Source organism: Madurella fahalii, assembly GCF_045866475.1.
Source record: "Madurella fahalii IFM 68171 DNA, scaffold_1, whole genome shotgun sequence".
NCBI classification, from domain to species: domain Eukaryota; kingdom Fungi; phylum Ascomycota; class Sordariomycetes; order Sordariales; genus Madurella; species Madurella fahalii.
This window is the reverse complement of record NW_027263971.1, coordinates 2,885,182-2,906,789: the sequence shown is the minus strand read 5'-3', so window position 1 is coordinate 2,906,789 and position 21,608 is coordinate 2,885,182. Positions and strand designations below refer to the sequence as shown.

Sequence of the window (21,608 nt, the reverse complement as noted above, 5' to 3'; positions counted from 1 at the left end):
TGGCTGGCTTAGGAAACCAGAAAGCGGTCGGCACAGCCCGGGACATGGCGGGAAACCCCAGTCGAAGCACGGAGTTGAGAAAGGTGCCGCGGGTTGGTCATCCAAGTCCCTCAACCCCCCTCACTGACTGGGTACCCACAAATGCAGCCTCCCATCCATTAACATGTCCATTTGGTTTCCTCTTTGGCGCGCATGCTTTGGATACGCGAGTTACCCTGGAAATTACATCGACGGCGTGTCCGAGATCGTGTTGATCGCAACCCTGAGCGTCCAAGATTCCCGCCTTCTACTTGGCGCCTTTACTACTACTTCTCGTGCCATGTAAGGATGCACCGACCACAGCGGAGACCCCTGACAACGCGGGCCAGCGGATGTCCGGCTGGTCTTCTCTTCTCGGCTACCTGCCTATGCAGGCGCATCGACGGACGCCGATGTCTTCGGCCATTGGCGGCCCGTGGGCTTTCTCGAGCAGCGGGTAACACAACATTCCAGCTCAGAGGATGCCCGATCCTTTTCTTCGCAGCTCCTCGTAGGCTTTTGTAATCCATTAAAGGCGGTCTCCCGTACTGGGGTCCACGGCGGCCCAAAGGCGCGAGCAGTCATTTCCTTGTTATGATATATGCTGCATCCCACTCCATCAATGCAGGTAAGCGGCTTGGTGTGAGATCATATGCTCAGTTTTCTGGTGACATTTTGCGCGACAGTTCGTGGTATGCTGTGTCTCCACGATCCCCGCTTGAATACCACGTCTCGGGAATCTCTTCGGTGTGTTTTCCCGAGTCGGACACATGGGGTATCGACAGCCAGGGCCGGGACATGCACCTCGCGTTTGACGACCTGGTCTGGGACATTCCCACTATTGTACCTGCATTCGCGACTACTAATTTTATCCCGCCTGGCATCTGATGCGGAATCGTACCGGAATTGCGGCCATGTGGTACACGCCCCCTTTGGGGATATCCCCAGCGCTGTCCTATATTGTAAGGTTCCGAATCGCTCATGGCGACTGACATGATACAATGATGGTGATAAAACAACCCGTTTCAACGGGCTGGACATCACGTTGATCTTCTGTTTGGTAATTACTTGCTTCTATCACGAAGTAGACCTCTAATGGCTATCTCTGGTGGTGGGAGATCGTGTTAATAGGCTTACCGTATCCCACCTACGATATCAAAAGCCGTTTCGTCCGGTACATCATGCCATTCTCGTTAATAACCGAGTTAGGTGTCCTTGTTTCAAAGTCCAACTTGCGCAAGCAAGATAAGACCGGAAACTACATACATGCGAGCAAAACACTGATCGGGACAACATTCGGAATCTGGGAATGGGCAAGCGATTTGAGCCGGGATTTCATATGTAATGACCTCTCAATGAAAAAGGAGCTGTCGCTATGCGCTACCGCCGATATACCCCATCGATCACGTAATCCTTCTTTGGCCCTTTCACAGAGTATGCCAGTCTCCAGTCCCTGAGGTTGACGGCGACAAAGTGAAACTGATACTTGACATCGTAAAAGTCGTCGACGCACAAGTGGCCCGCTTTAGCCTCCCAGCCCTTACCGTCGACCTCCTCATCTTCCGGGACGAGGAATCCAACCTCGTGAAACAAGTAGTCGGCCCGCTTCTGATCGTCCGTCTTGACGAACCACACGCTTAATTTATCCCTCCTCTCATCATACCGCCAGACGTAGCGCCGCGTTGCACGGAAGGTCAGTCCATTATCTGCTCTGAAGTCTCCCTCCTCGATGTAGAGATACTCCATTCCCGGGTCACCGTCTTCGCCAAGGGCGTCAAAATCTAGCTCGCGGCCATCCCGTGTTCCATCTCGCAGCAGGAATTTGGCGGTGCCGCTAAAGTGTCCGCTCGGATGGCTAGGCAGCTTGCTGACAAGATCCCGCTCCAACTTCCACTCGCCGAGAAGAGAGCGGAAGACCGCCTTTGCGACAAACCTTGCAGAGGACAGCCCCGCCCACGCGGTGGTCTCGGTCTGCCGGAGCGACTTGGTGACTTCAGCCTGCTGAGACTCGGTCAGGAATCGAGAAGAATACCGGGCTGGTGTCAAGATGTCCATCTCCTTGCCTGCTGGCGGCGCCGTCGGCATCTTGCCCAGATGCGGAGATATCTTCAGGCCGAGGGCGCTGGAGAACTCCTGCATAAGCCACGGGTAATCACCCATGGGGAATTGGGACGCATGAGAGTCAGTGCGGAGGTTGATCGTCTGCTGGATGGAGATATCCGTTGATAGAGCATCTTTCAATGAGCGGGGCAGAGACGGAGAGGATGGGCCGCCAGCCATCCACAACGCTGTGAGAAAGCGAGCCTGCATTTCCATGACCCCCCAGTACGGCGACCGGTAGAATCCGACAAAGCCAAGATTCGGGACGGCGGGGTGGTGGGTGCCGTGAAATGCCAAGGCAACCGTGTTATTTAGATCAGACGGGGAGAGAGACAGCGTCTTTTGAACCGATGCTGGAAGGAACGAGATTGAAGAAGATGCCTCGAAGCCCGTTGCCAGTATCACTGCGGCAATGTCGCTGATCTGGGCGTTTGAGGGCGAGACCGTCGCTTGACGGCCTGAGAGAGTTTCAAGCTTGCCGTGAGAGACGGAAATCAGGCCGGAGCGAACGAACTCCATGTAGCTATCGCTGACAGCGAGAAATGGCGGGTCGCTAGTGTCAGAAGTCGAGATTGAAACAGCGGGCGAGAACATGGACTGATCGGTGCCAAGAGCTGCTTGGTAGATTGAATGAACAATCTTGGCCGCCTCAGGCGAGATGTGCCCTTGCGAGTTCGTCAAAGGCCGGATTCTCTTGGACAGATCGTAAGATCCCAAGTCTAGAGGGAGAAAGGGAGGGGCCGAAGATGCGGGCTGCGATAATTAGATGACAGTGTTAGTGGCCGGTGAACTAAGCCCAGAGCAAAGGTTGTTACTAGCCCTTACCTTGGGAGAAGTGTGCAAAGGAAAAACCCATACGGGCTTCTGGATAATGTGATGCACAGAGTACTTGTCCGGATTCGATACTGGACTCGGTGCTGGGGAATGCACGGCCGACGAGAGGTGTGAGGCAATCGTGCCTGCGATTTCAAACCCGGACATCTGGCCGCCGACAATCAGAATTCTCCCCCCTTCTCCATTTGTTTTGCCGAGGAGACCCTGGAGATCTCGGTACTGGCTACTGTGGATAACCGGAACCTCGCCATCTCCCAGGCTGATTTTCGGAACTGATGGCTTGCCGAAAAAGCCGGAAGCAACTAGGAGGTAGTCAAAGGTCTGTTCGGTTACCTCGCCGTTGATAGAATGGGCTTGAACCCGCCAACCCGCCGGGGACGACAGCGGCTCGGCCTTCTCGACGCGACTGCCAAGATTGAGCTTTGCCTCGCGGCAGTATGTCTGTAGGTAGCGATCAAGATATTGGCCGACCTGCCATGCCCGCGGCAGATGGGGAGCGTCTTCTGGCCAGGCTAGATCGCTGAACTGGACGGTATGTCTGCTCTGATTTGCTACCATGAGGGGGTGGACGAGACCGGCGCCGTCATCCTTTCGTAGGGGCCACAAGCCGCCGATGCGGGTTTGTGCATCGAACAAGGTTACGTCGAAAGCGCCCTTCGGCGCATCCTGGAGCAGCGACTTGGCGGCTACAAGGCCGGAAGGCCCAGCACCTGGTTTGGTTAACGATCACGGCTGAGGAACCGGAATGTGAAACTGACTCACCGACGATGCAGACCTTCTTGGACATAGCGGCAGACATAAGATGTGCCCGGCCGAGGCTTGGCTCACTGTCGCCCTTCAGGGGCCGAAGCCGGGATCGAGCCGTGAGCGGGAGACGAACCCGCAACAGGATGGGCGGCAGAATGAGGGAAGATTATCTCGGAAATCAGAATCCAAAAAAAGAATCCAAGATAAAATAAAAATGAATAAAAACTTCACATTAACTAGGTGAGGATGAGCTGTCGGGGTGTTACTCTGGTGTGTTTGGAATCAGCCGCGGAGAGAGGGCCGGAAGTCGCATATGCAAAGCCCAGGAGGGAGGGGTTTTGGCCTTTGTTGACGCCTTGAAAGGGCCCTAAAATTGGAACCAAAAAGCTTGGATGACGGGAAGACGCTAGAGACGCTAAATTCCGATCCAATGGCTCTTCCGGAAGATTACATAATTTTTCGGAGCAGATGCAAGTTGCTGACTGGTGACTTCATCTGGCCTGGTTTCGAAGGCAAAAACAACAGTCTACGACTCATCAAGTCGAGGCCTCCGGGGTGCTCCCACAACTGATTGACGCTCTCTGGTAGATTTTGAACACCCGCCTCCTACAGCACAACAGCAGTGCATGCACGATCCTGCTACCGCGGTAGCCTTGATCCGTCTTGATCCCCAGACGGCATGGCCGATGCCGTGTAGCGGAAAATTTCTCCTCTTGTCATCGGTGGCAGCTAGCGACGGCGGGGCAGGCGACCCCAAGATGCCGGCAAAGGCAACACAGCACCTGCAGTTGCCGCAGCCGTAGAAATGCGCGTTGAGCATTCCCCTCACCCCGACAACCCGACTCCACGGTTAGCCTTCTCGGATCCGGCTGGGCGAGGCGGTGAATGGTCTTGTGCTTTCTCAAGCGAGTGCGCTTTTTAGAGCTGAGATGCTGCCACCGGTTACAAAACTCTCCCATCCGCCCCGCCCCCCTCCCCCCGGGGCATCCCTTGACAGCATAGACCATACGACGGCAACACCATGCCTCTCAGTTCTCAAGTTGGTATCGGGCTTTGGTGATGGGGATCTGGTAATCGGAGTCCGGCTCCCCGTGCCAAGGTCGACTGGAGCCCGATTTAGAGTTGTATGGGCATGTCTGGGCAGACTGCCTCCCGTCTTGGCAGACGCATGTCTTGACGTCCTGGTTCCGGCCCTTTCGGAAAGGGCCCAAAAAAAAAAAAAGAAAAAAAAAAAAAAAGATTGATTTCTTTTGACGTCGTAATTACTTCCATGGCGTGGGTGTCTTGCCTGCGGTTAAGGCTTTGATTCCCGGCGCGACGCAACGAATTGTGAGTTTGGTGGATAAGTCAAATTGGACGCCCCTCAGCGCCGCGGATACCTGCATGTTCAGGTAGTAATGTTATCAATCCCAATACTCCGTCAACAATGTTTTGCAATTTCCTAGCTCCGGCCGCAGCAGAGACGACCTGGCTCAGGACAATCTCGCACCGGCATAAAACGGTCCCGCGGATGACTTCCTGGGAGCTTCGAAGACACCCGAAAGATACCTTAGTAAGGTGCCCTGGTCCAATATGCGGGTCCTCATGGAAGTTGTCTGCGCCGAAGTTGTTAAGCTGTTGCCAATCGCCTGCTGCAACAACGCCGCCGCTAATTATGGCGAGAAATTCGACGCGCCCGACAAGCCCGCCGCTGAGGCTGCGTGAAGTGGCCGAAAGAAACCCTTCGGAGTTGCCGTGAGTGGTGCTCCCCGATGAAGTCTTTGTGCAACGGACAAAATTGCTTGCCGAGCCGGGTTGCCCGCATCCACGAGATTGCGCCGGCCCAGAGACGGTCTCGGACCGGCCTTGTTCTTCTTGTCAGTCTCTAACACTTTTCACTCGATGCGCGACATTGATGGCGCAACAGCGACGACGCAAGTACCCCCCTACTCGCTCCTTTGCGCGGCGTGCCAAGTCTCTACGTACCTAGGTACTGGTGATGCTGCGACCCCTGAGTCTGGGTGCACAATAATCAGCCCTTTCATCAGGCACAACCTCGACTTTTGTTGCTCCGGCACGGCATCCTTCTACCTGGTATCTGTGGCCCATCGTGCACAAGCCATACTAGCATCAATGCAACACGTCTCGACCGCGAGTCGAATGATAGAGCCCTGCCTTGAGCCATTTGCGTGAGAAGTCAATGGCGAGACAAGCAGGGTCTAAAAGTATTATGCAGGGCTTATTCTGGGGACTCACCGGCCTGCAGCCCCAATGTCCTATGTCTTATACCCTTGCTGCAGACTCGGATGTCCTGCGCGCGCCGGATGCCGACTAACAGCCACCAAATGCCCCGGTTCACGGCACGATACTCAGACCGACGCCCGGGAATGAACCTAGCGGTTCCGATAGGCATACGTTGCAACTTGATTTCATCCTTGTTTATTGTCCGCACCGGTCGCCGCTGGCGTCTACAGCCTCGGCTGAGACGGAGGAAGCGAGCACGAGCCCGGAACCGGTGACCAAGTCCTCAGCGTTCTGGTGCCGTGATCTGTTTCAGATCGGCGCGCAGCCAGGGCCATGTAGGGCTGTATTAAGCAGGCAAATGCTGGTGCATGTGTGGGCGCCTTATTCCGACGCCCTGATGGTGATCCATTTATCGTTGCACCTAGGAGAGCGCACAGGCCACATGAGCGGAATTCCATCTGCCGAAGCCCCAATGTTTGCGAGCTGCCCGGCCATGGCTTACTCAGGAGAGACACAAGCCGCGCTGTGGGAGGGTGCCATCCGTCCTGCGTGGGCGTACGGATATGGCGTCGTTTATAACCTGCCCCAGGAGGACTAGCCCTCCGCATTCCGCCCCCTGTCCTGCATTCGATGTTTCTTCCGGCAGCGCCCTCAGCGACCCCCACAAACGTTGATCTTGCCCAATCGCGCATGCGCGATCAACACCACGCAACCTTGCTGACAATACCAGGGTGCCATTGATGGCTGCAAGAAGTTATCTCCGAGCTTGACCTACCCATGGCCCCGTTTTTATGATGGTTCGTGCTCTCTCCGCACGAAGCAGGGATACGTAACGCTTCGCTGGCACTTGCTAAACAGCCAAGCTTGGAACGCTCCGCCGAGGGTTTGACCGGAATCAGGCCGATTATGAACTACGGATGAGTATGTTTACGCTGGTCTATCTTCTCCTCCTTTCCCGCTTGAGTTGTCGTACGTTTTCGCGTTCTACATTGTTCGCCTCTTTCGCTCTCGCCACTGCCCGGGACACACCCTTGTTGCAGCATCCTCTGCCGTAACCTACCTGGCTCCCCCCGCTCCGGCATAAGACACTTTGCGTATACCGACAAAAACAAGATCATCATCGAAACAACCTACCCCGCCATCACAGAAGCGCAGCTTCACCGCGGCCACACCGCCACCATGAACAACTCAAGCGACGCAGAAAAGGGCTCTACCGATGTCCATAACGGCAACGAGGAGGACGGCAGCGATATGCCCAAGGATCCAGACGCCCACCTCACACCGGCTGAGAAGGAGGAGGTGGTAGGTTGCTTTGCGCTCTGTTTTGTCGCTCGATTTCCTGGGAAAGCTTACATCGCCGTTACCATCTTGTTAGGATCGCAAACTTGTTCGCAGGCTCGACTGGATTCTCATACCATGGGTAAGGCATGACTTGTAGTTGCGGGGACAGAAATGAATAGGAAGAAAAATTGAAAATGAAGGAAAAAAGGAAACAAAATAAGAAGACGAAAATCCGCCCACTGACAATGACGACAGCTCTGCTTCCTGTACCTCTTGGCCTTTCTTGACCGCACCAACATCGGCAACGCGAACATCGCAGGACTCTCGAGAGACCTGGGCCTCAGCGTGTCGTCGTACAACGCGACGCTCACCATCTTCTTCGTGTCGTATGCCGTCTTCGAGCCTATCACCAATATCCTGCTCAAGCGCATGCGCCCGTCCATCTTCATCCCCATCATCATGTAAGTTAAGCGACGGACAGACCGACACCACCCCAGCACCCCTCTGAAAACTACACCCCATCTAGTAACCTTGAAAAATTAATCATTTTTTTTTTTTTTTTTGGTTTCTTTATAGCATCGGCTGGGGCGCCAGCATGACCGGCATGGGTTTCGTGTACAACTGGTCCGGGCTGATGGCGGCGCGGTGGTTCCTGGGGCTGACGGAGGCGGGGCTGTTCCCGGGGGTCAACTACTACCTGTCGTGCTGGTACAAGCGGTCCGAGTTCGGGGTGCGGGCGGCCATCTTCTTCTCGGCGGCGGCGCTGTCGGGGTCGTTCGGCGGGCTGCTGGCGGCGGCCATCGAGAACATGGACGGGGTGGGGGGGCGACCGGGTTGGGCGTGGATCTTCATCCTCGAGGGCCTGCTCACCGTGGCGGCGGGGGTGGCGTCGTTCTGGATGGTGCACGACTTCCCGGACGAGGCGCGGTTCCTGTCCGACGCCGACCGCGCCCGCGTCGTCCGCCGCCTCAAGCGCGACAAGCAGTCGTCGGCCGAGCACGAGGCCTTCCGCATGCGCTACTTCTGGGCCGCCGTCCGCGACTGGAAGATGTGGCTCGGCATGGCCATCTACATGGGCTGCGACATGCCCCTCTACGCCTTCTCGCTCTTCCTTCCCACCATCGTCTCCGACCTCGGCTGGAACACCAGCGTCGTCCGCGCCCAGCTCATGTCGGTGCCCCCCTACGCCGCCGCCGCCGTGCTGACCGTCGCCATCGGCTTCGTCGCCGACCGGACCCGCGCCAGGGGCCTGTGCAACATCCTCGTCTCCGTCTTCGGCGTCGTGGGCTTTGCCATGCTGCTGGGCTCCGAGGACGCCGCGGTGCAGTATGCCGGCACCTTCCTCGCGGCGCTGGGCATCTTCCCGTGCATATCGAACACCATCAGCTGGATGGCGAACAACATCGAGGGCGTGTATAAGAGGGGGGTGGTGCTGGGGTTTGTGATCGGATGGGGCAACCTGAACGGCGTTGTCAGCAGCAACGTCTACTTCAACGGTCCCCGGTTTCCGGAGGGCCACGGAGTCATGATAGGGTATCTGGCTGTGTTTTTGTTTGGGGGATCGGTGCTGATGTCGCTCCTGCTGAGGATGGAGAACGCCAAGAGGAGGAGAGGAGAGAGGGACGGGTGGATTGAGGGGCTGACGGAGAAGGAAATTGAGATGTTGGGAGATAGGAGGCCTGATTTTGTGTATACGGTATAACTGCGATAGCTTTCTCTCGGACTCGGGGCTGCAGCAGGCCCCAGGACTCTGACGATTACAGTATGTCATACGCTTCTCTCTAACGAGGGCGGGGCACCCGATGTCTTCCTATACTACTTCTATCTCTTTTTTCCTAGACAAAAACGTGGATACTGTAGTAGAACCAGCGATTTATTCATAAGCCTTGAAAGGCATCTCCTATTATGGCAACCCCTCGAAAATAGCCGCAGTATTTCGGTCCACGGCGAGCTTAGCTCGATACGAGAGTGCCAGTACTGGCGGTGGTTTTCTAAGACAGGATGAGTTTATTGAGCCTCTTGTTTCTCTGGAACGACTGAAGGGTATTAGCTGGGGGCTATGTGAGTGGGAATCATCATTTTGACGGGTGGAGATTGACCGTCTACATCATTCGTTGCTGCGGCGGAGTAATAGGGGCTGCGCCATCTGCAGTGACGTGACAGTAACAGACGGTATTGTGTGCTTCTATTTCGGTCCATTACGTGAATATTTGATCGTCAGACGAGTGGTGGGACATCGATGACACAACATATGGGCTACCGCGATGTTATGTGCTACGCGGGCCATGCCATCTTAGATTCCTGTGACAGAGATACAACACTAGTCTGGGCTGTTGCTCAAGGGGGATACCGGCATTTTCTGGGATTAGCAACTGCACCGATCGGATGATGCAGTGGCCCGGTTCCGTCGATACTGCATGCCACTGTTGGTAGGTACCTTAAGTACTGCTATTGCGGCCCGAGGATTCACCGCTAGAGTCCTACCTCCATTGATGGTCCCAGTGGCCAATTGAAGGTTTATTTTAGGCCTCTGGCTAGCAAGAAAAAGGCAGTACCAGGGCCAAGGAGGCGGTGGGCTTGTCCACCGAGAGATGGCGCCTGCTAGTCCCGCGGATGTCTTCGACACGTTGGCTGCTCGGACTCAGCTGCTCCGCTGTATAAGGTCCTAGGAAATCTAGGCAACCTCATGGTACGTTATCCAGTGTGATTACAGCGCAGGATTTTGTGCGACAACATCCCATCACATTTCGCAAAGTCTGACCACGGCAGTTATCGCCCCCCCCGCCTATCGTGATGTGGAGAAGGACGCCTCAGAGAGATGGTTAATTATTAGGGCTCTCCTCTGGGGTGGTACTGGGGTCCGGCGGGCCACGCCGCGGCCGTGATGCTGCAGTTTGCCTGCTGCTGTGTGTAGCGGATTGCGCCTCAAGATGATTAATTACGGGGCGTCTTTTCGGCCGCCCCAGCCCATGGGTGACGCATAGTTCCAGCATTTGATTCCCATCAAGGGCATCCAGGACACAAGCAGCTTTTGCATTCGGGCAGGCAACCTAGCCACGACGGGAGGCCACGGCAGCGCCTGATATTGGCCACAAGCAGCGCGGTGCATAGCGCCCAGCACAGGCGGACTCGGCGACGGGGCGATGCCAAGGGTGATGCCGCAGATTGACAGGGCCGTGATGCAGTGCCCATCGTTGGTGATGCGCAGCTTGTCTTGCTTGCTCGGTTGATATTGTGTTGTGCGCGTGCTACGCTGGTGTGCTCAGTTTCGTGCTGTGCCACTGCTCGAGTGCAGCGATGTCCCTTGATGAAGACGGCGTGTGGTGTCGGCACGCTCGGCAAGTCGGCCTCGCCTCGCGGGTCGGGGTTCTATGTGACCTGATGCAGGAGAGTCTCGTCGTGGTCGCTGCAGTTGAGCAAGGGCCAAACACGAGCTGTGGCTGTGGCAGCGACCAGTTGCGGTGCAGTGCAGCGCGGCCTGTCTCGATTAACTCATGGATCTTGATGCCCAACTCCGGAATGGCCCAGGCGATCGCTGCGAGACCCATCGGCTAGGGCACCGGTGGCAGGGGGTTTCCAAGGGCGCCGCGACGCGCAGGCATTGAGTTGTTCGACTTTTGAGGCGGCCTGGCGCCGTATTGGTGCTCTGATTGACTGCCCACCCCCAAAATGCAGAGCATGCATGCTGCTGCGTCACGGCAAGATGCCCGTCCTGGCGAGACTTTGGCGAGACTTTGGCGAGACAGACAGCCTGTCAGAAGGCGCGAATACCTTTTTGGAAATGCACGAGCATGCAGCAGATGCAGGTCGGCCACGCTCACCGGGAAGACAACGTGGGATGGCTCCCCGCGGCGGAGTCCTAAGTCCCTTCCAGTGGGCACCTCGGTCAAGGAATTCCAATTTGATATCCTCTGCACTCCGGAGTCAAACAGTGTGGGAAGAAGATGATGATGAATTCGATTTGATATTCTCGCAGGCCAATGGAGGCGCCCTGAGCGCTCTGTTCCTGCGCCCTGGTTGTTCCCTGCAATGGGCCAATGGCCCAATGGGACTCTGCCGCACCTTGGCTAAGGGTAAGGTAGGGTAAGGTAGGGTACCTGACGGGTAACGTACATAACCCGTTCCATTCAATTGCAGCTTTGCTGCATCGCCGGCGCCGGTGATCAACCAAGACAGCCAGCCACGCTGTGCTGGCAGAATTGAGCATGGTGCAGCGGCGCGATTGGTGTCGGGCGGCAACGGATCATCCCTCGCTGCTCCGTTCTCGTCAGGCACGGCCAAGATGTGTTAACGCTTTGCTTCGGTGAGTCACCAGTCCTAACTGGCCCGCATGGCAAGGCAACAGGGGTAGAAAAAGAAGGCACCCAAAACCGGGCGGACAACCCCTGAGGTCGGGCCCTTCACCGCCGCACCGCCGCACCGCCGCACCAGCGCGCCCGTCGGATTTCTTTCTTATCCCTGCCGCCATGCCCAAAGTCAGGCGTCAAAACTGGGCCGTGCCGGACATCAAGCGTGATGCGAATTTCATAGTCGCCTTCCGTATTTGCTAGATATTCTACAGACTTTCCGGGTCATCACATCGACTGCCCCGCGCGGGCTGGATTTGGCGAAACGCCCAGGAGATCAAATACTAAATTCAAATACCAGGCCCCTGCCCTGGGCTATAGCGTTCACCTTTATTATCAAGAACCTAATCCCAACACCAGAACAAAAACTTCTTCCCTCTCATCCTTCGAGCATCGAGTTCCTTGAACCTGTGACACAACCGCTTTTACGCTCAAGTCTCGATCGGCCGTTCTGACATTACTCGCCATTGAACGCTTCCCAGCCAGAGCAATCCTCAACATGCCCGGCGACAATTCCGAGAAGGATGGAGCAGGTCTGATTACGACCCTGGAGAAGCCGGTTGCGAGGCCGCAGCCGGTGAACCGGAAAGACAACGAGGACCGTCATTACATCTGTGGTTGCAAGAATTGGTACGTTGGGTTTTCTCTTCCTGCTGTTTCTTTAATTACGTCGCGAACAACGTCATAGAACGGCGTTTCCAGGTTGTACTACTTCCAGCACCTCATGCTGAATCTGGGCTTGATTGATTGACAACATCCTTAGCATCTGCGGCGGAGCGGTAGAATACCCTGGCGACATTTGCTCCATCTGCAGCAAGTACCACTGAAAGATACCTACGGTCCGGCACGGCTCGTTTCGAAAAAATAGCTTCGTTCATAATCGGGATGTTACGGTATTTGGCGTTGAGGCGCCCGGCATTTGGCATGGTGGCATTGTTGGTTGGGTTATATTCATGGGTCAAGGGCGGGTCATGTTACAGAACGGAATTGGGGAATCTCGAGCACCGATGTGGAAGGGGAAATTGTTTTACTTTGGCTTTGACCCTTGGGTATGGGGATTGGGGACATTGGAGTTCTGACGTTTCATTTGCTTCCTTACCTTATCTTAGTCTTCTCATGCTCAATTCACCATCGATTGACGAGTTGAGACGGTCGCCTCAAACCAGCGTGGAGGAACCGCTGCTACAAGGGAACCATCAGAAACTGCGAGCCGTACTGAAATCACATCGAAGCTTGCGCCGTTCATGCTATGTACTAGGTACTCGGGCACTAGTACTAGCGCCTTGTACACTCTAACGGCATACATACCGCCGCGTGATATAGGACCCAGGCATTCCAATTCGTGTTTCGAATGGGCACACGTGGTCACCCGGACCACATGACGACCGAGTTTTCACCCACCGACCCTTGCAGCCTCGGTTGTTGGACGTCGAAACAAGCAAGGCCGGGACTGGCGCTAGCAAGCTCCCCCCCCCGATATTGTGTTTAGCGTGATGATAACCCCTGAATGCTTGTTCCACTACTTTGCCCCACAGCCTTCCCAGGTGTCTCAACGGGCTCTGGTCCCGCCTTCAAACATCGATGGGACGACTAGTGACGGATGCCAAGATGGCTGTCTTGGCAGATGCGACCCCGCCATGCAGTGCCTGCTTGGCGCTGCGGCCAGGGACCGGGATGGGGGGGTCAAGGAGGGGTAGCTGTCCATGGTATCGAATACTGAGTGCCAACGACGTCCCGCGGCTTTGAGCTGGCACTCTCGGGCTGTCTGCTTTGTTGGTCCCAGCCAGACGTGAGCCTCTCGTGGCCTGCCGTCACAAACTAGAACCACAACCATAATCATAACCATATGTAACCATATCGCGCCGCTCCCCCTCACCTTCTTTAACGAAAGTGATTCTACGCTCCCACCCACCATGTCCACCGACACCACCACCGCCGCCGCGCGCATCACCAAACTCGCCGTCTTCAGCGCCAAGCCCTACGACATCGAATACCTCACGCGCGCCCACTCCACGTCCAACAGCCGCGCCGCCGTCGAGCTCGTCTTCCACGACTTCCCGCTCAACCCGGAGACGGCCCCGCTCGCGCGCGGCGCCGACGCCGTGTGCGTGTTCGTCAACGACGTGCTGACGGCGCCGGTGCTGACGGCGCTGCACGGGGGCGGGGTGCGGGCGGTGCTGCTGCGGTGCGCGGGGTACAACAACGTGGACCTCGGGGCGGCGGAGGGGCTGGGGATGCGGGTGGCGCACGTTCCGGCGTACGCGCCTGAGGCGGTGGCCGAGTTCGCGGTGGCGCTGGTGCAGACGCTGAACCGCAAGACGCACCGCGCCTACAACCGCGTGCGCGAGGGCAACTTCGAGCTCGACGGCCGGCTGCTGGGCCGCACGCTGCGCGGCCGCACGGTCGGCGTCGTCGGCGTCGGCCGCATCGGCCTCGCCCTCGCCCGCATCCTCGGCCCCGGCTTCGGCTGCCGCCTGCTCGCCTACGACCCCTTTCCCTCCGACGCGTTCAGGGAGTTTGGCGAGTACAAGGGCCTCGAGGAGGTGCTGCGCGAGAGCGATGTCGTCAGCCTGCACTGCCCGCTCACGGACGCGACGAGGCATATCATCAATGAGAAGACGCTGGCGATGATGAAGAAGGGCGCGATGCTGGTGAATACCTCCCGCGGCGGGTTGATTCATACCGGGGCCGTCATCAACGCGCTCAAGAGTAAGCATCTGGGTGGGCTGGCGCTGGATGTCTACGAGGCCGAAGGGGGGTTATTTTACCACGATCATAGTGCGGATATCATTCAGGATGATCAACTGATGCGGCTGATGACGTTTCCGAATGTGCTGGTGTGCGGGCATCAAGCCTTCTTTACCGAGGAGGCGTTGATCGAGATCGCTGAGTGCACAATGCGGAACCTGGAGGACTTCCTTCAGAAGGTACCGTGCAAGAACTCGCTGGTAGAGGGGAGCTTGCTAGTGAGGAGGGACTCGGTGCCGGTCAGGATCTGACGGGTTGGCCATGGGAAGAGATATGTGAACCCTGGACAGGGGGCATGAGGGCTTATGATGCCTAACGATTGAGATGTGCACACGAATGATGATATTGGGATAGATCTGTACTTAATTTCCCGCGTACTAGTCTATGTTTTTGCCGTCCTTGCAGACAGCTCGGAGAGGAGCGAGTTCAATTCTCTGGCCAATGACGAATATCAGTAGCAAGTAATGACGCTAATAGGAAAATAGGGCTAAGAAAAGGGGTCCCAACTCAGAGATACACGTAAACTCGATCGTTCGCCTAGCCACATCATCAATCGTGATATCCAAAGTTAAAAAAGATAGTAATACAGACACTTAAAGCTCGACAACGGTCAAAATATCCCTCTAGGGGCTAAACAAGCGAAGCTATACTGACAGCAACCTCCCATCAACTGCCCCTTGCCTCCGCCACCTCAACCTAGCATCTCCGCCCCATTCGCTCGTATCTCTTTAACCCCTCCCTACCGCCCTCCTCGACTGTCGCCTCGCCATCTCAAACTCCGCCGCCTCAGCAGCAGCCCCGTACGGGCGGCCGTTCCCGTTCCCCGCATGCCCTCCATTCATATAATACTGCTCCGGCGCCGACCCCTGGCTCGTCCGTGGAGCCGCCGACGTTGGTGAATACGCCGATGGAGCATAGCCGTCCTCGTCCGTTCGCACCTTACCCGGCCGTGGAGGTGGCGGCGGCGGCGGAGCCTGCTGCGGAGCTCTCGGCGCTGTAGTGTAGCCTCCGGTAACGTCGTCGGCAGCGGCGGCGGTACGGTCTGCGTTGCTACCGGGTGGCGGCATATCCCCACGTGACGCGGGAGTGTAGGCGTATGGTGTCGACTTTCTTGGCTCGGCTGGTAATGCTGCTGTGGTTGGGGGTGGTTGGGGTTCTCCGGCCGGCTGGTTTCTTGAGCGCCGTGACTGTCTGTGAGATGATGGGCTGGGGGTATGTCTGGTGTGGGACGTTCCGTTGTTTGCATTGGAGTCTTCGTCGTCGGTGGTATCCTCCGCGTCAGACGTGCCGCCTTCGGCGTACTGTGAAGGGAGTGAGTTGGGCTCTACGCATGGAGTGCGTGGGTAACTTACCGCTCTCAACTCCTTGCGCATGGCAAGGCTGGCGCAAATTTCCTTGGCCTCTTCAATGGCTTTCTTCTGGACCTTGAGCGTTTGGCGCCTGTCCCTTGTCTCCTTGTTCTCGGCGGCGATTGCTTCGATGACCTCATTGCTAAGGCCTAGGACCTCAACCGAGTTGAAGATGCTGTACATGCCCTGAAGAAGATGGCGTTCCACAACTTGCGTGATGACGTTCCGAATGAATGTCTTGGCGGCTAGGTCGTAATAAATGAGCATCTTCTCCAAAACCTCCTCGGCTTCGGAGTAGGTCGCCCCTTCCTGGGAAACCTTCGCGTGCCAACTCCTCAGGCGCTCCTCATACTCGGGGTCGTAAGGCTGAACTTCGAGGTTCATGTCCTGCATCAAGAGGTCCAGCTCCTGTTGAGCCTTGGCCATCAGGGCTTTCATGTGGGGGTCCAAGAAATGACGACGAAGAGGCTCGCGCATGCGTTTGGGCCAGGCATAATCGATCAGCTCGCCGAGGAACTCATTGCACACTACCCCTAGGTTGTCCTTATGCTCCTGGGCAAGCTTCGGCCAGTTCTCGGAATAGCTCTGGAACAGCATGTAGACGGCTCTGGGCTTGGGGTCCATGGGGAATTCCGAGCCACGGACCTGGCGCAGAAGCATCTCTACCTCTTGGCGGATGAAATCCCGTTTGCCGGCATTAGGAAGAGCCTCTTCACCTAGCACTTGTGGAGCCGGTGCCGAGAAGTTGAGCTTGCGGCCATGGGCCCGTATTCTCTGGGAAAACCGGTCATTCTCCTCGGTAGCGCGGGCGCGTAGATTTTGGGCTGGTGTGCCCCTTGGGTCCGCTGTCACACGGAAAAAGGTCTTCTTGGGAGGGTTCTTATAGAACCCGTAGACGGCCGGGATGACGAGTTCCTTGGACGCCGAGAAGAGTTCGACAAGCTCGATGCGCATCTCTTCCGGGGTGTCCTTGGCGGTGCCGAGCGATGTTAGTTCAGCGTCGCAGGCTTCGAGGGCCTTCTGGATTTGTTTGCGCAGAATATGGACGTGCTTTCCGATGTGCTGCTGCAGTTGTACGCTGAGCTTCTGCATCAAGGCGCCGGCGCCGCATATGGACCGCGGAAGCGAAGCCCATTTACCATGGCTGAAGAAGGCGGCCTCGGCTCGGCGGCGATCCTCGACGCTTGGCCAGGGCTGACCCGGTTCCCGAGGGCCCGGGTTCAGAAGCACGTACCAGCCGAGACTGAAGTCATTCCTCTTGTCCTTGTTCTGTACCAGGTCAAGGAACTTATCCTCGAGGCCGATGGACTCGGTGAGATCTGGCTTTGTCAAGACTCCGATGGTACGTGACCCATTCGGGTCGAACTGACGTGCTTTGGTGAGAATCGGGGCTTGTACGTAGTCTGTGTTTCCACCGACCACGGCTAGGATGATAGTGCGAGAGCTCTTCATGTAACGGTCAGAGAGGGTCTCTATCGTCTTGATGTCTTCAAGGGATTGGTCGTTGTTCGCATTGCGGACGAGACCGGGCAGGTCAACCAGGGTCAGGAGCGGCATATCTGGGCCGCGCTTGTCGACCACTAAGATGTCGCGAGCAGCAAAGCGGCCAGGGATGTTCTTGGGGGCGATGAGGTCGACGGCAGTTCTCATCAGGTGTTCAAAGGGCATGTTGGTGTTGACCATGCCGCCAAACTGCCTCAATCGTTCCTGCTCAGCAAAGGGCCGGTTCTTGTCCGGGATCACCGAGACTGTGATGCTCGACTGGGGCGCCCTCCGAAGCCTGATCTCGGTTGCGAACCTCGTGCAGGCGCCGGCATCTCGGGGAAAGGGGGTCCCTGTAATGGCTTCAAGAACCGAGCTCTTTCCAGCACTCTGGTCACCGACCACGACGATCTGCGGAAGCTTGACATTGTCGAGCTGGGCGAACTGAAGTTTATCAATGAGATCAAGGAGAGCACGTTGTTCGCTGGCCAGCTCCTGGGCGTCCAGCGCCAGCTCCAGTCGAGTGACCATGTTGCACCGACTGTGCGTAAAACTGGAAGACAGATGCAAGACTGTGTCGGCTTTGGGACACAACGAGGGAGAAAAAAGGTTGAAAGGAAAGCGCTCACGAAGCACAAGGCTTCAGGTTTGGGCGGTCTTTAAAGAGTCATATTGGTTGCCCTTGGGTTGCCACAAACCAGAGCCGCGTGGCCCAACCAAGGAAAGCAGACAGTTCATGGTATATACAGTACGTTACAACCTAGCCCGGGAGCGGGCCCATGCCTGCTGTGGCAGCTAGGCTGCCTCAACCGGTTGGTCGAGGTCCAACTCGAGTTACGCCCAGTGACGCCGTCGGGCGACGCGTCACTGGATCAATCATCGATCGCCCGACGACGAAGCAGTGGCAATGCCAAATGGAAATTGGCTGTGATTGGCTTGGCGTCCGTCCTAGGAAGCAGGGTGATCCGCATACCCCGAGGCTTCTTTACACTAGTGTAGCTCCCTCCGATCGGGACGCAATTTTGCAATCAAGGTGTGGCCAGAGAAAGAAAAAGGGGAGCAGAACTGCGGCTTCAGGTAGGCTGCCTCTTAGCGATCGGGTCGTTTAATGCGGGGAGTAAAATGGCGGTGCAGCGCCACAGGGTGGCAGTGCAACCAGCGCCCATCATCTGCCGCGTCGACGTAAATACAGTACATTACCGTACCATGCTGGCTGCAACGTCATCTGAATGCATCAACTGCAGCTAAGTATGTATGTACGAGATATGGGCTGCAGCTTACGCTTAAGCTTTTCTGAAGGTTCTATGCGTAACAACGCAACTCGCTAGTCTTTTGTGCATGATAAGAGGGATAGAGCATAAAGAGAACAAGGGAACAAGCAAGATACCGCTGAAAACAGAGGAAACTGGTATTCGCCCGGATGTCCCGAACCCCCTCTGGGAACCTGGCATCCGTTTGGTGGGGTCTGCTGCCTGCCGGGGCGAATGGCCAACGTCACCGCGCAGTAAAGCTCCGCAACTTGCCGCTGCTGGTTTTGGAGCTTCGCAACCGCAACCGCGTGACCTCAGGACATCACAACGGCGCTCAAGGTCCGCCGATGTCCACGCCGCGTATCCCGTCGCCGCCCCGACGCACATTGCGTGCTGCCTGTTGAAGCGAGTGTCGCAGGCGACAACAATGAACCTCTTCAACGAGGATCCCAACAACGACGAGTGCGGGGATGAAGAGGTCAGACCAGGGGCGAGGGACACGCAGGTGCAACTGGTCATCTCCTTAGCCCTTGGCCTGTCGGCCTTTCTAGCTTTCTGCGTAGGTTTTGCCTTGCGCTTCCACAATCTCAACTCCGCTAACGTCGCGCAGACACTCCGGCCACGATGGAAATCGCTCTACGCCGCCCGAAAGCGACACTCGGACCCGGCCCTCGGCCTGCCTTCCCTCCCCGACTCCTTCTTCGGATGGATGCCCGCGCTCTACAAGATCACCGATGAGCAGGTTCTGTCCTCGGCCGGTCTCGACGCCTATGTCTTCCTGGCCTTCTTCAAGATGTCAATGAAACTGTTCGCCATCATGTTCGTGTTCGCTGCCGTCGTTCTCGCACCAATCAACCGCCGCTTCGCCGACGAACACGCACCCGACGTCAACGCGACCCAGTCGTTCCCCTTCAATAACCAAGCGACGTATCATACCTATGAGCATCTGAGATTCCTCAACGACACCAACCCCCCGGACAGAGAACCCGACAACAGCTTCAACCGCAGCATGGGTTATCTCTGGTCGTATCTCGTCTTCACCTACTTGTTTACCGGCTTGACACTCTATTTCATGAACAGAGATACCTTGAAGGTGATTCGGGTGCGTCAGGACTATCTGGGGACCCAGTCTACCATTACCGACCGGACGTTTCGACTCCAGCGCATCCCCAAGGACCTGAGGACCGAAGAAGCCATCAAGCAATTAGTGGAAAAGCTCGAGATTGGCAAGGTTGAGAGCGTCAGCCTCTGTCGCAACTGGAAGGAGCTCGATGATTTGATGGAACAGAGACAGAAGATACTCTCAAAGCTCGAAGAGACATGGAGTGTTTACCTTGCGGCGCACAAGCCGTTGGAGGCTACCGAGGGCCAACCAAATGGGGACAACGGAACACCAGATGCGGCGGATGAGGAAGCTGCCGAGAGCGACCGCCTCCTGAGAGGCGACCAAGCCGGAAGCGTAGAGAGACCACGCCCTCAGACGCGCTTCTGGTATGGCTTTCTCCGTTTGCAAAGCCGCAAAACGGACGCCATCGACTACTATACCGAAAAGCTCCGGCAGCTGGATGACAAAATCCTAGCCGCCAGGAAAAAGAACTACGAGCCTGCCGATCTCGCCTTCGTGACCATGGACTCCATTGCGGCTTGTCAGATGGCAATCCAAGCCCTCATCGACCCCCGCCCTGATCGCCTGCTCACAAGACCCGCCCCTGCACCATCCGACATTGTGTGGCGGAATACATATGCCCCCTGGCTCAACCGCCGGATCCGGTTCTGGGCCATAACCATCTTCGTTGCCGCCCTCTCCGTCATCTGGTTGGTCCCCGTCGCCTCTTTCGCCTCCCTCCTGAGCATATGCACCATCAACACCGTGTTGCCTTCTTTTGGCGACTGGCTCAAGCACCACGAGATCGCGCGAACGCTAGTGCAGACCGGTCTCCCCACGCTCGTCATCTCCCTCCTCAACCTCGCCGTCCCTTATCTCTATGACTACCTCTCCTACCGCCAGGGGTTCCTCTCCCAAGGCGACATCTTCCTCTCCAACATCAGCAAGAACTTCTTCTTTACCTTTTTCAACATTTTCCTCATCTTCACCGTCTTCGGCGCCGTCTCGTCCATCTTCGACGTCCTCCGCACCAGCCTCGAAGACACGACCTACATCGCCTACACCCTAGCGCGCGAGATCGATCGCCTGTCCGTCTTCTACACCAACTTCATCATGCTCCAGGGCCTCGGCCTCTTCCCCTTCCGCCTCGTCGAGTTCGGCAGCATCGCCCTGTACCCGATCAACCGCATGGGCGCCAAGACGCCCCGCGACTTTGCCGAGCTCGTGCAGCCTCCCAAGTTCTACTACGGATTCTACCTTCCTACCGCCCTGCTCGTCTTCATCCTCTGCCTCGTGTACAGCGCCCTGCCGGGCGGCTGGCTGGTCCTCGGACTGGGGCTGGCGTACTTCACACTCGGCTACTACACGTACAAGTACCAGCTGCTGTACGCTATGGACCAGCCGCAGCACGCGACGGGCGCGGCGTGGAGGATGATCTGCTACAGGATCGTGCTGGGTCTCTCCGTGTTCCAGCTCACCATGTCCGGGTACCTGGCGCTGAAGAAGGCGTTTACCGTCGCGCTGCTGGTCGTGCCGCTGTTCATCTGGACCCTGTGGTATGGTTGGCGCTTCAAGGGGCGGGTGGATCCGTTGACGAGATTCATCTCCCTGCGCAGTATCAAGAGGGCCGAGGCGGAGGATGAAGGAGGGGGAGAGGGTGGTAGTGGGGTGTTTGTGGAGGGGGATGCCGAGGGGGATATGGGGAGGGCGCAGAGAGAGCGGTTGAGGAGGGGGAGTACCGTGGATGAGGACCGCGAGAAGGGGTTGCGCTTTGTTAATCCGAACTTGGTTGTTCCGTAAGTCCTCTCCTCTCTTTTTCCATTGCCCTTTTTTTTTTTCTTCCCAGCTCCTTTCCTCACACTTCAAATAGCGGAAAGTTGCTAACTGGCGACAAAGTCTTGAACAACCGTGGATCTATCAAGATCCCCCGCCGGCCCAGGTCAGCTTCGAGGCAAACGATGGCGCCTCAACCCCAGGGTCTCATCAAAGCGGGAACAGTGGCGGGCCAGGATACGCAACGCCCCCGCGGAACGAGGGAAATTCCCGTGCCAGCAGCAACTCGTCGAGCGTATTAAGTTTGGGGGATACCCATATATGGCGGGAGTGAGGGGTTGGTTGCTGGTGT

The 21,608-nt window shown here is 56.8% G+C and overlaps 6 protein-coding genes across 6 annotated transcripts; 4 read left to right on the top strand and 2 right to left on the bottom strand.

The window, feature by feature from the left end:
* Positions 1 to 1,398: 1,398 nt before the first annotated feature.
* MFIFM68171_00900 (uncharacterized protein) lies at positions 1,399 to 3,739 on the bottom strand (the record flags this gene model as incomplete). The annotated part of the gene is made up of 3 exons (XM_071056322.1): positions 1,399 to 2,871; positions 2,944 to 3,662; positions 3,715 to 3,739. The coding sequence occupies 3 exons, from the start codon at positions 3,737 to 3,739 to the stop codon at positions 1,399 to 1,401; spliced, it is 2,217 nt and encodes a 738-aa protein (XP_070912423.1).
* A 3,362-nt stretch (positions 3,740 to 7,101) lies between these two features.
* MFIFM68171_00899 (MFS nicotinic acid transporter-like protein) lies at positions 7,102 to 8,905 on the top strand (the record flags this gene model as incomplete). Its single annotated transcript, XM_071056321.1, has 4 exons — positions 7,102 to 7,224; positions 7,298 to 7,342; positions 7,459 to 7,664; positions 7,780 to 8,905. 4 exons carry the CDS (start codon positions 7,102 to 7,104, stop codon positions 8,903 to 8,905), a joined length of 1,500 nt encoding a protein of 499 aa, XP_070912422.1.
* Positions 8,906 to 12,048: 3,143 nt separating this feature from the next.
* On the top strand, positions 12,049 to 12,376 carry MFIFM68171_00898 (uncharacterized protein; the record flags this gene model as incomplete). Its single annotated transcript, XM_071056320.1, has 2 exons — positions 12,049 to 12,179; positions 12,313 to 12,376. The coding sequence occupies 2 exons, from the start codon at positions 12,049 to 12,051 to the stop codon at positions 12,374 to 12,376; spliced, it is 195 nt and encodes a 64-aa protein (XP_070912421.1).
* Positions 12,377 to 13,462: 1,086 nt separating this feature from the next.
* Positions 13,463 to 14,548, top strand: MFIFM68171_00897 (D-lactate dehydrogenase; the record flags this gene model as incomplete). The annotated part of the gene is made up of 1 exon (XM_071056319.1): positions 13,463 to 14,548. One exon carries the CDS (start codon positions 13,463 to 13,465, stop codon positions 14,546 to 14,548), a length of 1,086 nt encoding a protein of 361 aa, XP_070912420.1.
* A 477-nt stretch (positions 14,549 to 15,025) lies between these two features.
* On the bottom strand, positions 15,026 to 17,659 carry MFIFM68171_00896 (Interferon-induced GTP-binding protein Mx1; the record flags this gene model as incomplete). The annotated part of the gene is made up of 2 exons (XM_071056318.1): positions 15,026 to 15,598; positions 15,650 to 17,659. The coding sequence occupies 2 exons, from the start codon at positions 17,657 to 17,659 to the stop codon at positions 15,026 to 15,028; spliced, it is 2,583 nt and encodes an 860-aa protein (XP_070912419.1).
* A 1,146-nt stretch (positions 17,660 to 18,805) lies between these two features.
* MFIFM68171_00895 (Calcium permeable stress-gated cation channel 1) lies at positions 18,806 to 21,590 on the top strand (the record flags this gene model as incomplete). The annotated part of the gene is made up of 3 exons (XM_071056317.1): positions 18,806 to 18,937; positions 18,989 to 21,279; positions 21,380 to 21,590. 3 exons carry the CDS (start codon positions 18,806 to 18,808, stop codon positions 21,588 to 21,590), a joined length of 2,634 nt encoding a protein of 877 aa, XP_070912418.1.
* Between the last annotated feature and the right edge of the window lie 18 nt (positions 21,591 to 21,608).